At 50.6% G+C, this 13,671-nt stretch overlaps 1 protein-coding gene across 12 annotated transcripts in view; it reads right to left on the bottom strand.

The window, feature by feature from the left end:
• TMCO3 (transmembrane and coiled-coil domains 3) overlaps positions 1 to 13,671 on the bottom strand; it is a 63,520-nt gene that overhangs the window by 31,989 nt on the left and 17,860 nt on the right. For all 12 annotated transcript variants that reach the window (XR_010130637.1, XR_002008486.4, XR_010130638.1 and 9 more), the window contains exons 7-8: positions 10,410 to 10,596; positions 925 to 1,042 (exon numbers count right to left, since the gene is read on the bottom strand). Coding sequence is in view for 9 of the 12 variants with exons in the window: in XM_055360252.2 (XP_055216227.1) it covers positions 925 to 1,042; positions 10,410 to 10,596 (305 nt within the window). In the remaining 3 variants the exon portion in view is untranslated. The remainder of the gene's footprint in view (positions 1 to 924; positions 1,043 to 10,409; positions 10,597 to 13,671) is intronic.

The raw sequence follows: 13,671 nt of genomic DNA, 5'->3' as shown, positions 1-13,671 counted from the left end.
TATTTGGCAATACGATATTGGGAGAATGAAAAGAAGGATCGGGGAAGTGGTAATGATGATGACAGTGACAATGACAACCACACAATGATAGCTCTCCTACACACACACCACACACACATGCAGATGTACATGCAGACACACATGCACGCAGACACATGCAACACACAGATATACCCCACATACGCACACGTGGATACCCCCCTACAGACATACCACAGAACAAACACACACACCACACATGCATGCAGATATACAACCACACAATGATAGCTCTCATACACACACACACGCCACACATGCATGCAGATATACATGCAGACGCACATGCATGCAGACACATGCAAACACACAGATATACCCCACATATGCACACGTGGATACCCCCCAGACATACCACAGAACAAACACACACACCACACATGCAGACACATGCCCCCCCCACCACAGGCGTGCCACACATACATGCAGATACACATGAATACATGCACACACATACCACGTAAGCACACAGATATACCCTACCTACACACACACACACACAGATACTCCCTCCCCATGCACACATACACATGCATACAGACACCCCCCCCTCCACATCACTTATTACGTTCTGGGCATTGTTCTAAGCATGTTTCTATCGGAACTCATTCATTCCTCCTGACTACTCCATCAGTGGGTACTACTACCACCCCTACTTGATGGAAGACAGGACTGAGGAACTGTGAGGATAAGTCACCTGCCCATGGTGAGGAGCTGCTAAGCACAGAGCCAGGGCGTGAGCAAGGCAGTGTTGCTCCAGGGACTGTGCATGGAATCCTGAGCCATCTGAGCTCAGAACATCTCTTTGGAAAAGGTATTAAGTAGTATTTTTATGCACAAGTGATTTTAAACTAGAAAAACAAATTGCATACACAAAGCGTTTACCTAGAAGATGCACTGGCGCCCGCCTGTATGAGAGTCGGCATGACGGCCATGAAGAGCCCGAGCTGCACGTCCTGTGTCACCAGCATGCCGAGGAGCACGGTGCTGTAGTCAATGTCGCCTGTGGGGGGAAAGGCATTGAAGACAGGTCTACGGCAACTCAAAAGTATCCAAAGTCAAAATATTGCCATTGTACATACTTCCAAAATAACTCAAATTATTTTGGCACTTTACTTTTTTTTTTTTTTTTTTTTGAGATGGAGTTTTGCTCTGTCGCCCAGGCTGGAGCGCAGTGGCACGATCTTGGCTCACTGCAACCTCCACCTCCCAGGTTCAAGTGATTCTCCTGCCTTAGCCTCCTGAGTAGCTGGAATTATAGGCGCCTGCCATCACGCCTGGCTAATTTTTATATCTTTAGTAGAGACGGGGTTTCACCATGTTGGTCAGGCTGGTCTCAAACTCCTGACCTTGTGATCCGCCTGCCTTGGCCTCCCAAAGTGCTGGGATTACAGGCATGGGCCACTACTCCCGGCCAGCACTTTACATTTTTAAGAATAGACTTTAAAATCTCTTTGAGAATACTGAAGCATTTTAAGATTAAAAATGTCGTAGAGCAAATCATCAGAACACCTTTAACTTCCATGACTTACTTGTTATTTATATAATCATTGAAAAATCTCATGACAAAAAGGTGACATGGCAAACAAGATGACAGGCTTGGATAATCACACCAATTTCACTGTGTCCCAGAAACACACAGAGAAGCCTTCGCTTCTCACCTTTACAGCTTCCCTGAGCTACTCCAGGTAGGCCTGACTCAGGCCCCTCTGGTCACGTGGTGTGTTCCACGTGTGCAGACCCACCCAAGCCACTGCACAGAATGAGCCTTCGCTGTGAGACCAACACAGACTTGGTGTCCAAATGGTGCAGACCCACCCAAGCCACCACACAGAATGAGCCTTCGCTGTGCGACCAAGACAGACTTGGTGTCCAAATGGTGCAGACGCACCCAAGCCACTGCACAGAATGAGCCTTCGCTGTGAGACCAAGGCGGGCCCGGTAGACAAACACCGGCTCACGAGGGCGGAACAGTAGTAGCCATGACTAGCTGAAGAGACTAAGGAACAACTCTGGAAAGAAGAAAGGAAAATGAGACCTTCTTCACAAATTCAGTAACTTGCACAAGCCTCCAAAGGTCTCCATTTTCAACGTACGCTTCCAGCTATGAACTCTGTAAATATGCTTCTAAAAATTAAATTGTCATTCCCCCAACCCCACCCCCAACAAGGTATTTTTTCTTACAAAAAAAAAAAAAAGCGGCTGGGCGCGGTGGCTCACGCCTGTAATCCCAGCATTTTGGGAGGCTGAGGCGGGTAGATCACCTGAGGTCAGGAGTTCGAGACCAGCCTCACCAACATGGTGAAACCCCATCTGTTCTAAAAATACAAAAAATTAGCTGGGCATGGTGGCGGGCACCTGCAGTCCCAGCTACTTGGGAGGCTGAGGCAGAAGAATCACTTGAACCCAGGAGGCGGAGGTTACAGTGAGCTGAGATCACGCCACTGCACTCCAGCCTGGGGGCTGGAGCGAGACTCTGTCTCAAAAAAAAAAAAAAAAAAGCTACTGCTATCAACAGATTTTAAAAGACCAATCTGATAGAAAAGGCTTATTTTAAAAAAACAGCAGAACCACACAAAACCCCTTGATGCCAGCAAAAATCTCTTTCTGGATAGAGATTCAGGTAATCGTTTTAGAAGGCTTGATTTACTTATTGTACAAAATTAAATTTTTGGTGAACAAAATATCTTGGCTTAGAATTTTAAAACAGTCTGAACAGACGATGACGTTAAGCTGTTGTGGCTACAGCTTTGTGCCTTTTAAGGTTACACGATTCAGGAGATGATAAAAATTGCCTTCCAACTAATATTGTCCACGCGGAGGCTTCACATATCAGCGATTTTCATCCTAAGGCTCCCATGGGCTTGTGGTCACCGCACCTCTCTTCATCTCGCAGCCTTCGCAAGACAGGAGGGAGGCTGTGAGATGAGTCTGTGGGATGCAAAGGAGCCGCAGCCACCCCACATCTTCCGCAGATAACACGCTCACATCTGCGCCCCTTCTATTGAAAAGAAACAAAATCTCTCACTACATCTCACTTTTTAGAGATAGCCTTTGATGATATTACTGCCAGCATTTTGTAAATGTTTTAAATATTTTGTTCTCTTCCTTTGCGCCGATCATAGTGAACTGGCTGAAATCAACAGACACTCAACTGTTGCCCGCTAGACCATGGGCACCACAGAGCAGAGACCAGGTCTTCACCAAGGTCCCTGGTGCAGGACCCCGAGTCCACACCCACAGGGCCTGCGCAGGAAACACTGCTCACGAGGGACTTCACGGGGCTGCAGGAGGAAGACAAGTGCTCGGAGTAGTGAGGGGCACAAAACTTCAGCAGTGCAACCAGACAAGATGAAAATATTACTACACTGAAATATTACAATTTCTCTAATTTCTCAACACTTTCACTATTGTCATCTTTCTGAAATCTGCACTACCTTTTTGTGCTTATCACTACTATAAGCATTTTGATTTCTTCCTGTTTTCCATTCCTTTTATTAAACAGTTTAAATATACAGAGAACAAGGAGTATATCAAATGCTCACATACCCACTAAGGAATTTGCTAAATTTTAAACCTGTAACATATTTGCTTCAGATTTTTAAAGAAATAAAGTCCTAAGGGTGCTGCCAAGGAGGTCTGTAAACCCCTTGCTTGGGGCCCCTCTTCCCTCCACCCACAGTCCCCACTTGACCTTATTCTGAAAGTTCATCATCCCCTTGAATGCATTTCTACTTAATGTTAACCCTATAGATTTGGAAGCAACAAGGAGTTTATTATTTCGTAATATTAAACTTCACAGAATCAACATTTCTGCGACTTGCCGTTTTTGACCACCACTATATCTGAAAATTATCCATGTTGATGCACAAAGCTCTGATTCATTTTTAAAACTGTTGTAGAACAGACCACAGTTTATCCATTCATCTCTTGGTGGACGTTCAGGAATTCCATTTATTCACTGATACAAAAATGGCTGCATGAAATCCCAGCACTTTGGGAGGCCAAGGCGGGCGGATCACGAGGTCAGGAGATCGAGACCATCCTGGCTAACACAGTGAAACCCCGTCTCTACTAAAAATAGAATTAGCCGGGTGTGGTGGTGGGCGCCTGTAGTCCCAGCTACTCGGGAGGCTGAGGCAGGAGAATGGCATGAACCCGGGAGGTGGAACTTGCAGTGAGCCGAAATTGCGCCGTTGCACTCCAGCCTGGGCGACAGAGCCAGACTCTGTCTCAACAACAACAACAACAACAAAGGCTGCATGAATATTCTAGCACATTGTCGGGGAAACCTCCTTTCCCCTCGCTTGCATTTTCACAAGAAGGGAATGTTTCCTCACCACTCCTGGCCTCTTGCCTGGTCCCACCTACATTACTCCCAGAGAGACAAGGGCGCTCTTCCTGGGAATGGATAGAGCCCGTCTTCCTTTGTGAACCAGCCAGCCCACGGCACCTGGTCTCAAGGTTCTCTTGCAGACCTGAGTTTCACAGGGCAGGCCCTGCCCACGGAGGCCTCTGGAGGCCAACGCTGCATGTGGCTGGACGGTGAGTCTTGCTACGAGGTTAAGAATGAAGCCTAAGAAGCTCATCACTGCCAGGCACGGAAACCACACCTTCTTCACAATCCAGCTGCCATTCTGACCTCCAGGTGCCTGCCTCCTCTGTTCCTCTTTCTATGCGTTTTCAGCACAGGCAAGGCAGAGTGGAGTTATACATTTACTGGACTCCTTCGAGGGTTGGGCCCCTCAAAGGGGTTAGAAATCTTGAAAAATAGAAAAGGAGCAGAATTTGGACCAAAATCCATGTAAGAAGAGTGACTGAGGCCGCCGGTGTGGCCAGAGCTGACACCTTTAAGCTCTGGTGAGACAGTCTTAAATTTGGGCTATATACGAATTTCTTTTCTTTTCTTTTCTTTTCTTTTTTTTTTTTTTTTTTTGAGATGGAGTCTCACTCTGTGGCCCAGGCTGGAGTGCGGTGGTGTGAACTTGGCTCACTGGAAGCTCCGCCTCCAGGGTTCAAGCAATTCTTGTGCCTCAGCCTCCCGAGTAGCTGGGATTACAGGCGTGTGCCACCACGCCCGGCTAATTTTTGTATTTTCAGTAGAGATGGGGTTTCGCCATGTTGGCCAGGATGGCCTTGAACTCCTGACCTGATGTGATCCACCTGCCTTGGCCTCCCAAAGTGCTGGGATTACAGGCATGAGCCACCATGCCTGGACATATATAGGAATTTCTAATAAAATTTCAAGCATATGCAAAAGTAGAAAGAAAAATACAGTGCATCTCAAGGAACAAATAATCCAGTTTCCATGATCAGGTAGACTAACCTTGTTTCATACACTAACTTCCACTCTACCCTCCTAAGGGAAACCCCAGTCATCCTCTTAACCATACCTTCCAATGTGCATCTCTAAGACACAAGGCTGGTGTCCAAATTGGGAAGAATGAATTTAATGATCCTGTAAGCAGATGAGATTATCTCATATGTAGAAAATCCTAAAGATTTCACACACAAAAATCTATTAGAATAAACCAGTTCACAAAGTTGCAGGGCACAAAATAAACACACAAAAGTCGGCTGCATTTCTTTTTTTTTTTTTTTTTTTTTGGGACGGAGTCTCGCTCTGTCAACCAGGCTGGAGTGCAGTGGCACGATCTCGGCTCACTGCAAACTCCGTCTCCCGGGTTCACGCCATTCTTCTGCCTCAGCCTCTTGAGTGGCTGGGACTACAGGCGCCCGCCACCATGCCCGGCTAATTTTTTGTATTTTTAGTAGAGACGGGGTTTCACCATGTTAGCCAGGATGGTCTCGATCTCCTGACCTCGTGATCCGCCCGCCTCGGCCTCCCAAAGTGCTGGGATTACCGGCGTGAGCCACCGCGCCCAGCCACTTACCTTGTTTTTAAAAACAATTATTATAAAATACTTTGGATCAAGAAAAAAGGTACAAAGCATGTCATGAACAACCAGAGCCATCACTGAGCTTCTGGAAGAAATGTCACAAGCAGCCGACTGCCCTGCGTCTCTCTCTGATGGCATGCCTCCCCATCTCTGGCACAGCCACCCGGCCACATCTGTCATTCTCAAACACTTCTTCTTGCTTTTAGTGTAAAAGTTTGCATGTATGTAAAGTTCAGACTTTAAACACATAAACATGTTGCATTCCACATCTTCTATCTTTCCCTCCATGCTACAGAAGTAATTCACATTTGCTTCTGCAGCATTCCAATGTATGAATACATCTTAACTGTCCAGCATGTTACTGAATATTCAGTTGATTAATTTTTTGCTATTAAAAATAATGCTGTTTTGAATTATAATAATTTGCAAGAATTTTCTAGGATATGTATACAGAAATGGAATTTTCTGATTGCAATATTGTTCTCCAAAGTGGCTGAACCAATTTACATTCCCATGGAGAATGCTTAGATCTTGCAACTCCACATTCTTGCCAATGGTAGATCAGGTTAAAAATGTCTGCCAGGGCCAGGTGCGGTGGCTCATGCCTGCAATCCCAACGCTTTGGGAGGCCGAGGCAGGAGGACTGCTCGAGGCCAGGGTTCAAAACCAGCCTGGGTAACATAGCAAGACCTCCATCTCTACAAAAAGACTAAAAACTTAGCCAGGCATGGTGGCACACGCCTGTCATCCCAGCTACTCAGGATGCTGAGATGGGAGGATCACTTGAGCCCAGGAGGTTGGGGCTGCAGTGAGCCAAGATCAAGCCACTGCACTCCAGCCTGGGCGACAGCAAGACTCGGTCTAAAACAAAGCTTGGCAGCAGGCTTGTGTGGATGGCGTCGATCTCAGTCCCATCAGCCTGCACCCCGAATACTAGCGAGGCTCATGTCTTCCTGTTTGTTCATCATTTAGGTTTCTTCTCCCGTAAGTTACTTGCTCAGATATTCTGCCTATTTTCCCATTAGGTTACTTTTTGGTTTGGATTTACAGACGTTCTTGATACATTCTGAATATTAATCCTTTGCTCTAAACAAACAAACAATAAACAACTATAGGAAATGTGTTCCTCTGGCCTGTGGCTTATTAAAAAAAAAATGCCTTTCAATAAAAGTTACAGTTGTCCCCATAGTGAGGTTAGCATGAAAAAGAAAGTTACAAAGTCAAATGTGTCATATGTATCAGTATTTTCTCTTTTGAATTCTGCATTTTATATTTTAAGGAATTCTACCCTAAGGTTATAAGGATATTTTCTATTTCCTTCTCGTAGTTCTAAAGTCAAGCTAATTTCATTTTCTTACGTTGGATAGCTAATTCCCACTCCTGGTAAGTCGATCTCCCTGGCTTCTCTGCAGCGTCTGGGCTGTGGGCCCCGCCCCCCCCCGCTCCATCTCAGCCTGTGGTGCTGCTATCCACCGGGACATCCTCAGTCTTGAGAGCTGGCGGGGGACTCCTCACCTCAAATTAATGTTGCCTATTCTTAGCCTTTTGGTACCCACTGAATTTTAGGATCAGTTTCTTCAGTTTCATGAAAAATCCTGCCAGATTTTTTTTATTGGAACAGCTATGAGTTTATAAATTTGGGGAGAAATGACATCTTTATGAATGGAGTCTTTTTATGAACTCCGTGAGCATGAATTCACTCCATTTGTGACTTTATCCTCAAAGGTCACAGCTCTCTTTTGATAAGTTTATTCCCAAAGCTTTTTTTTCAGATTACAATTTCTAACTGTGCTGCGGGTATATTACACATTTAACACGTCTAAGTGTAAATTTCCTTTCAGTGTCCAAGTCCCTGACTCTAACTACCTCCCAAACATGCAACCCTCCTATCTTCTTACTATCTGGAGTTTTAGCCTGGCCTTTAAGAAAACAAACTCAAACACCTCCTTTTCTAACAGTCATAACTGACTAAATTTATCACCTTCTAGCCCCCTCTGTCTCCCTGCCACTTCCACGTCCAGCTCTGCCTCTGCAGGGCCTGGGTCCGGGCCCTGTGGGGACTGCGGAGTGGGCGGTGCTCTGGGGTCTTTGCACATCAGAAATGCCTGCATTTTACCCCCTACTCTTGGATGGTACTTTCACTGGGCACACATGACTTGTCTCCCCAGGGTGTGGGTTACCTATCCGCTATCTCCCACCATCTGACATTGCCGAGGAGACGTGTCCTATCAGCCCAACTATTTGCTGTTCCTTTTTAAACCACCTGTCTTTTCTGCCAAGTGTTCAGACGTTCCCTTCTACTTCACGCTCAGCTGCAGAACATGACATGCCTGGGTGGACTTATTTCCCCTTATCCCATCAGTGTTGGAGATGGGCTCCTGTCTCAAGTTCTGAAAACCTACCAGGTCCTCTTTCCAGTCTCGGCCCCTGGGGCTCCGAGTCTATATATACTGACCCTCTCCCTCTCCAGTCCCAGCCCCTGCGACTCCGAGTGTATATATACTGACGCTCTCCATCTACACTCCGGCCCTCTCCCTCTCCAGTCCCGGCCCCCATGACTCTGAGTGTATATATACTGCACACCTCCGAGTGTATATACACCGTGCACTGATTTTGAAGTCTTTGTGAAGCTTCTCTGTCCATAAGGGCAGTTCTCGCTGTGACTGCTGAGTCCGTCAGCTCTTTTCCAGCCACAGATTTCTTCACAGGTGTGGGTGTCCCGTGTGCGGGCCACTAAACCAGGAGCTGTTTTCATGCATCGTTCCTGGTCCCCACTTGGTCTTTTTTCATTTCACTCAGCCCCCGACCCTCCATCCCTGTCCGGTCTCACGATGGGGCTGACCCTAGGACCAGCCCACAGGGATGCTGGGACCAGCACGGAGGAGGCCCATGGCCGGGGCCACCCGTCCAGCGTCTAGCAGGGAGGCTGCATCCGTGTCCTACTGGCGCCTCAGGCCCCGCAGAAAGCCGCAGATTTTTAAAAAGTTTTCCCTGCCTCCTTTCACAGACAGATGCTTCCCAACTGCCTGTCACACAGTGAGGGCACGTGTGGGTCCCACATGCTCCAGCACCCTGCTTGGCGGCCCATGGCCAGCTCTGCTCAGCCTCTCAATTGCCGGCACAGAGCCTGTCGGTTTATGGGAGAGGTCAGACATACCTCTTTGGTTTTCTCTTTCTGTATTTTCTCTTCTATGCCTGTGTGTTCTGTGCAGGGTGAACGTCAGAGTGAAGTGACTGTGACATTTCGACCCCGTATTTTACTGACTTTTACAAAATAAGAGCAAAACAGTGACAGCTTACCCAGTGGGTAGGCAGGCTGTCAGAAACAGCCACCTGCCAAGCCTCCCCGCAGAGGGACACGGTCCTGCCTAGGCTCCGAGCAAGTCGGCTTCCACTCTCCTCCCCGCACAGGGACACGGTCCTGCCTAGGTTTCCGAGTGAGTCGGCTTCCACTGTCCTCCCCACACAGGGACACGGTCCTGCCTAGGCTCCGAGCAAGTCAGCTTCCACTCTCCTCCCCGCACAGGGACACGGTCCTGCCTAGGTTTCCGAGTGAGTCGGCTTCCACTGTCCTCCCCACACAGGGACACGGTCCTGCCTAGGCTCCGAGCAAGTCAGCTTCCACTCTCCTCCCCGCACAGGGACACGGTCCTGCCTAGGTTTCCGAGTGAGTCGGCTTCCACTCTCCTCCCCGCACAGGGACACGGTCCTGCCTAGGCTCCAAGCAAGTTGGCTTCCACTGTCCTCCCCGCACAGGGACACGGTCCTGCCTAGGTTTCCGAGTGAGTCGGCTTCCACTCTCCTCCCCGCACAGGGACACGGTCCTGCCTAGGCTCCGAGCAAGTCAGCTTCCACTGTCCTCCCCACAAAGGGACACGGTCCTGCCTAGGCTCCGAGCAAGTCGGCTTCCACTGTCCTCTCTGCACAGGGACACGGTCCTGCCTAGGCTCCGAGCGAGTCAGCTTCCACTAAACAGTCACGACTTAGAAGCGGCAATGTTTCATACATACGATGAAACTAAGGCCAGACCCAAAGAGTCGGGAACACCTTCAGTTACCAAAGCACCTTGATTTCACAAGAAGAAAGTATCAAAAGTGTATCAATTCCCAGTGCCTGCTAGAATTAAAGCAGCAAAACATACGCAACTTCCTAAAATCCACCAGTTCCACAGGTCATTTTCCAGTGCTGACTGGTTTTTCAAAATCTTGGTCCAATTTCTCTCTGGCCCTCAATCAATCCTCACGGGCATTTTTCTTAATCAAGTGGAGAAGTGGAGGTTTGGAGGAGCTGAGTTCACAGGGACACCATTTCCTTACAGAATGTAAGCCCTGGTATCCAGCATGGTTAGGAAAGTCCTAAGAGGGGAAGTAAGACTGCAATTTTTCCTCACAGGCCCTTAACTGTGAATCCAAAAGTCACCTACACATGAGCATGAAATTAGACACGCACTCAGAACATGCCGTCACCTACCTTCTTTGTCACCCCGAGCACTGCCCATGAGGAACCTGGACACGAGGGGTGTGCTTGACAAGGACAGACACGTGGAAATGAAGACGCTCTGCGTGGGTTTGATCCGCAAGAGATGCCCCCACAGCAAGCCAAATGCAATCATTAACAGTGTCATGTAACACGGCCCTTGTAAGGAAATCTTCCACACCTTAAAGAGAACACAGTGAGTCACACGCTTTTTAGTGACAACAGGCAATGACCACACCACACAGACTTCATGCATTTCTGCATCCAGGAAAGGAGGCAGAGCTGAGCTTTTGTGAAGCAATGCTGTGGTCACCATCTGAACACAGTGAAACCTCACACAAGGCTTCCTCTGTGCCAGGCACTGTCACAGGGCTGCACACACACAATACATGCACACGCACTCTCTCCCCATGTGTGTGAATAGAACCTAATCCTCAGAAAACCCTGAGCTCACGATGACCATTTTCCCCACTTTCAGATGAAAACACCGAGGCACACACAGGTTAAGTGACTCGCCCAAGGTCACGTGGCCAGTAAATGCTGGAGCCAGGAAGTGCACCCAGGCAGTGTGGCTCGGCATTCGAAGCGGCTCTATAGTGCCTCAGGGTGCACTCAGCACTGTGTTAAACCAGACGGGAAGGTGGAAGAAAGCACGCTTCAATCGTAAAATAATAAAAACTACCGACATATAAACATAAATACGATACATCAACCAAAGAAATTAACCTGGAACTCCTCCTATTCCATGTGAAGTGCTCATTCATATTTTTTTCTCCTCACTGCATCGTCCCAATCAATATAAGCATCAATTCCCTGATTCCAGGCCCTCTACGGAAAGTGAAAATTGGGGTGGGGGCCCTAGAAGGAAGGGGTGCAGGGGCTGTGCGGCTAAACATAGGCGTCATGGAGCAGCTGGGCACATGCGGCTCCGGGAGAGCCCACCCAAGGAGCCTGCCAGTCCCAACATACACAGGCAGCTCCAGGGGGGCCCACCCGCCAAGCCCGCCAGTCCCAACATAGGCAGCTCCAGGGGGGACCCCCACCCACCAAGCGCACCAGTCCCAACATAGACAGGCAGCTCCAGGGGACCCACCCACCAAGCCCGCCAGCCCCAACACAGGCAGCTCCAGGGGGGACCCACCCACCAAGCCCGCCATCCCAACATAGGCAGCTCCAGGGGGGACCCACCCACCAAGCCCACCAGTCCCAACATAGACAGGCAGCTCCAGGAGACCCACCCACCGAGCCCACCAGTCCCAACTGTACACAGGCAGCGCCAGGGGGACCCACCCACCAAGCCCGCCAGTCCCAAAACAGGCAGCTCCAGGGGGGACCCACCCACCAAGCCCACCAGTCCCAACATACACAGGCAGCTCCAGGGGACCCACCCACCAAGTCCGCCAGTCCCAACATACACAGGCAGCTCCAAGGGGACCCACCCACCAAGCCCGCCAGTCCCAACATAGGCAGCTCCAGGGCGGACCCACCCACTAAGCCCACCAGTCCCAACATAGACAGGCAGCTCCAGGGGACCCACCCACCAAGCCCGCCAGCCCCAACATAGGCAGCTCCAAGGGGGACCCACCCACCAAGCCCACCAGTCCCAACATAGGCAGCTCCAGGGGACCCACCCACCAAGCCTGCCAGTCCCAACATACACAGGCAGCGCCAGGGGACCCACCTGCCAAGCCCGCCAGCCCCAACATACTCAGGCAGCTCCAGGGGGGACCCACCCACCAAGCCCGCCAGCCCCAACATGCACAGGCAGCGCCAGGGGACCCACCCGCCAAGCCCGCCAGTCCCAACATACACAGGCAGCGCCGGGGGGACCCACCCACCAAGCCCGCCAGTCCCAACATACACAGGCAGCGCCAGGGGGGACCCACCCGCCAAGCCCGCCAGCCCCAACATACACAGGCAGCGCCAGGGGACCCACCCACCAAGCCCGCCAGTCCCAACACACACAGGCAGCTCCAGGGGGGACCCACCTGCCAAGCCCGCCAGTCCCAACATACACAGGCAGCGCCAGGGGACCCACCTGCCAAGCCCGCCAGCCCCAACATACTCAGGCAGCTCCAGGGGGGACCCACCCACCAAGCCCACCAGCCCCAACACACACAGGCAGCTCCAGGGGGGACCCACCTGCCAAGCCCGCCAGTCCCAACATACACAGGCAGCGCCAGGGGACCCACCTGCCAAGCCCGCCAGCCCCAACATACTCAGGCAGCTCCAGGGGGGACCCACCCACCAAGCCCACCAGCCCCAACATACACAGGCAGCTCCAGGGGGGACCCACCTGCCAAGCCCGCCAGTCCCAACATACACAGGCAGCGCCAGGGGACCCACCTGCCAAGCCCGCCAGCCCCAACATACTCAGGCATCTCCAGGGGGGACCCACCCGCCAAGCCCACCAGCCCCAACATACACAGGCAGCTCCAGGGGGGACCCACCCACCAAGCCTGCCAGTCCCAACGTACTCAGGCAGCTCCAGGAGGGACCCACCCGCCAAGCCCGCCAGCCCCAATGTACCTCGGGTGCTTTGGAGCATGTGAGCTTTTCCCTCCCCACCTAGTTCTTAGTGAAAAATAACACTTCTTGCAAAATTACAACTTTTTTTTTGAGAATCAGGGAAATGAGCAGACACGCCCCAGCTTCCCACAGTTGTGACCAGCTGGCCTGCTTGTCCACCATGGAGCTTCCAGACCCCAAAGGGGAAGCACAGTGCCTTCCAACCCCACGAGGCCCGGGCTCACTTCATCTGAACACTGAGATGTCATGTGACAGGAGGCCGGCAGATGCCACTAAACAGCTCTGGGCTGCGGAGACTCAGGTAAGTCTCTACTCTGCTTGGCCCCCTCTCTCCTTCCACAAGGAGGGGAAGGGTCGGTCCCACAAAGGCTGCCTCTGAATTTCTTTTCTCTACTTCCTATGCTTGGCAATCGTGATGGTTATCACAGAGCACGTCTCACACCCTTCCTCTTCCGAATATCACAGCCGAAGAGCAATGGAAGCACCCGTGCCGTCCACGCTGGCTGCAGCCTGAGGAGGCCACGGGCTTGGGGGTTACTCCTGCGAGCAGTGTTAGCCAGCTCTAATTCTGGGTCTTCCTAACCCTCAAGGGACACATGGAGTTGAGGCCTGATCTGCCGCTAACTCACTGTGCGCCCTGGGTGTGTAGCAATCTCTCTAGCTTTAGTTTCTATAGAGAACAGGCGAGACTCTGTTATCTCTGAGGTCATTACCAGGGTGAACCTTG

Source organism: Gorilla gorilla, chromosome 14, assembly GCF_029281585.2.
Source record: "Gorilla gorilla gorilla isolate KB3781 chromosome 14, NHGRI_mGorGor1-v2.1_pri, whole genome shotgun sequence".
NCBI classification, from domain to species: Eukaryota; Metazoa; Chordata; class Mammalia; order Primates; family Hominidae; genus Gorilla; species Gorilla gorilla.
Note: the sequence above shows the minus strand (reverse complement) of the source record. Positions and strands in the feature narration are given on the sequence as shown.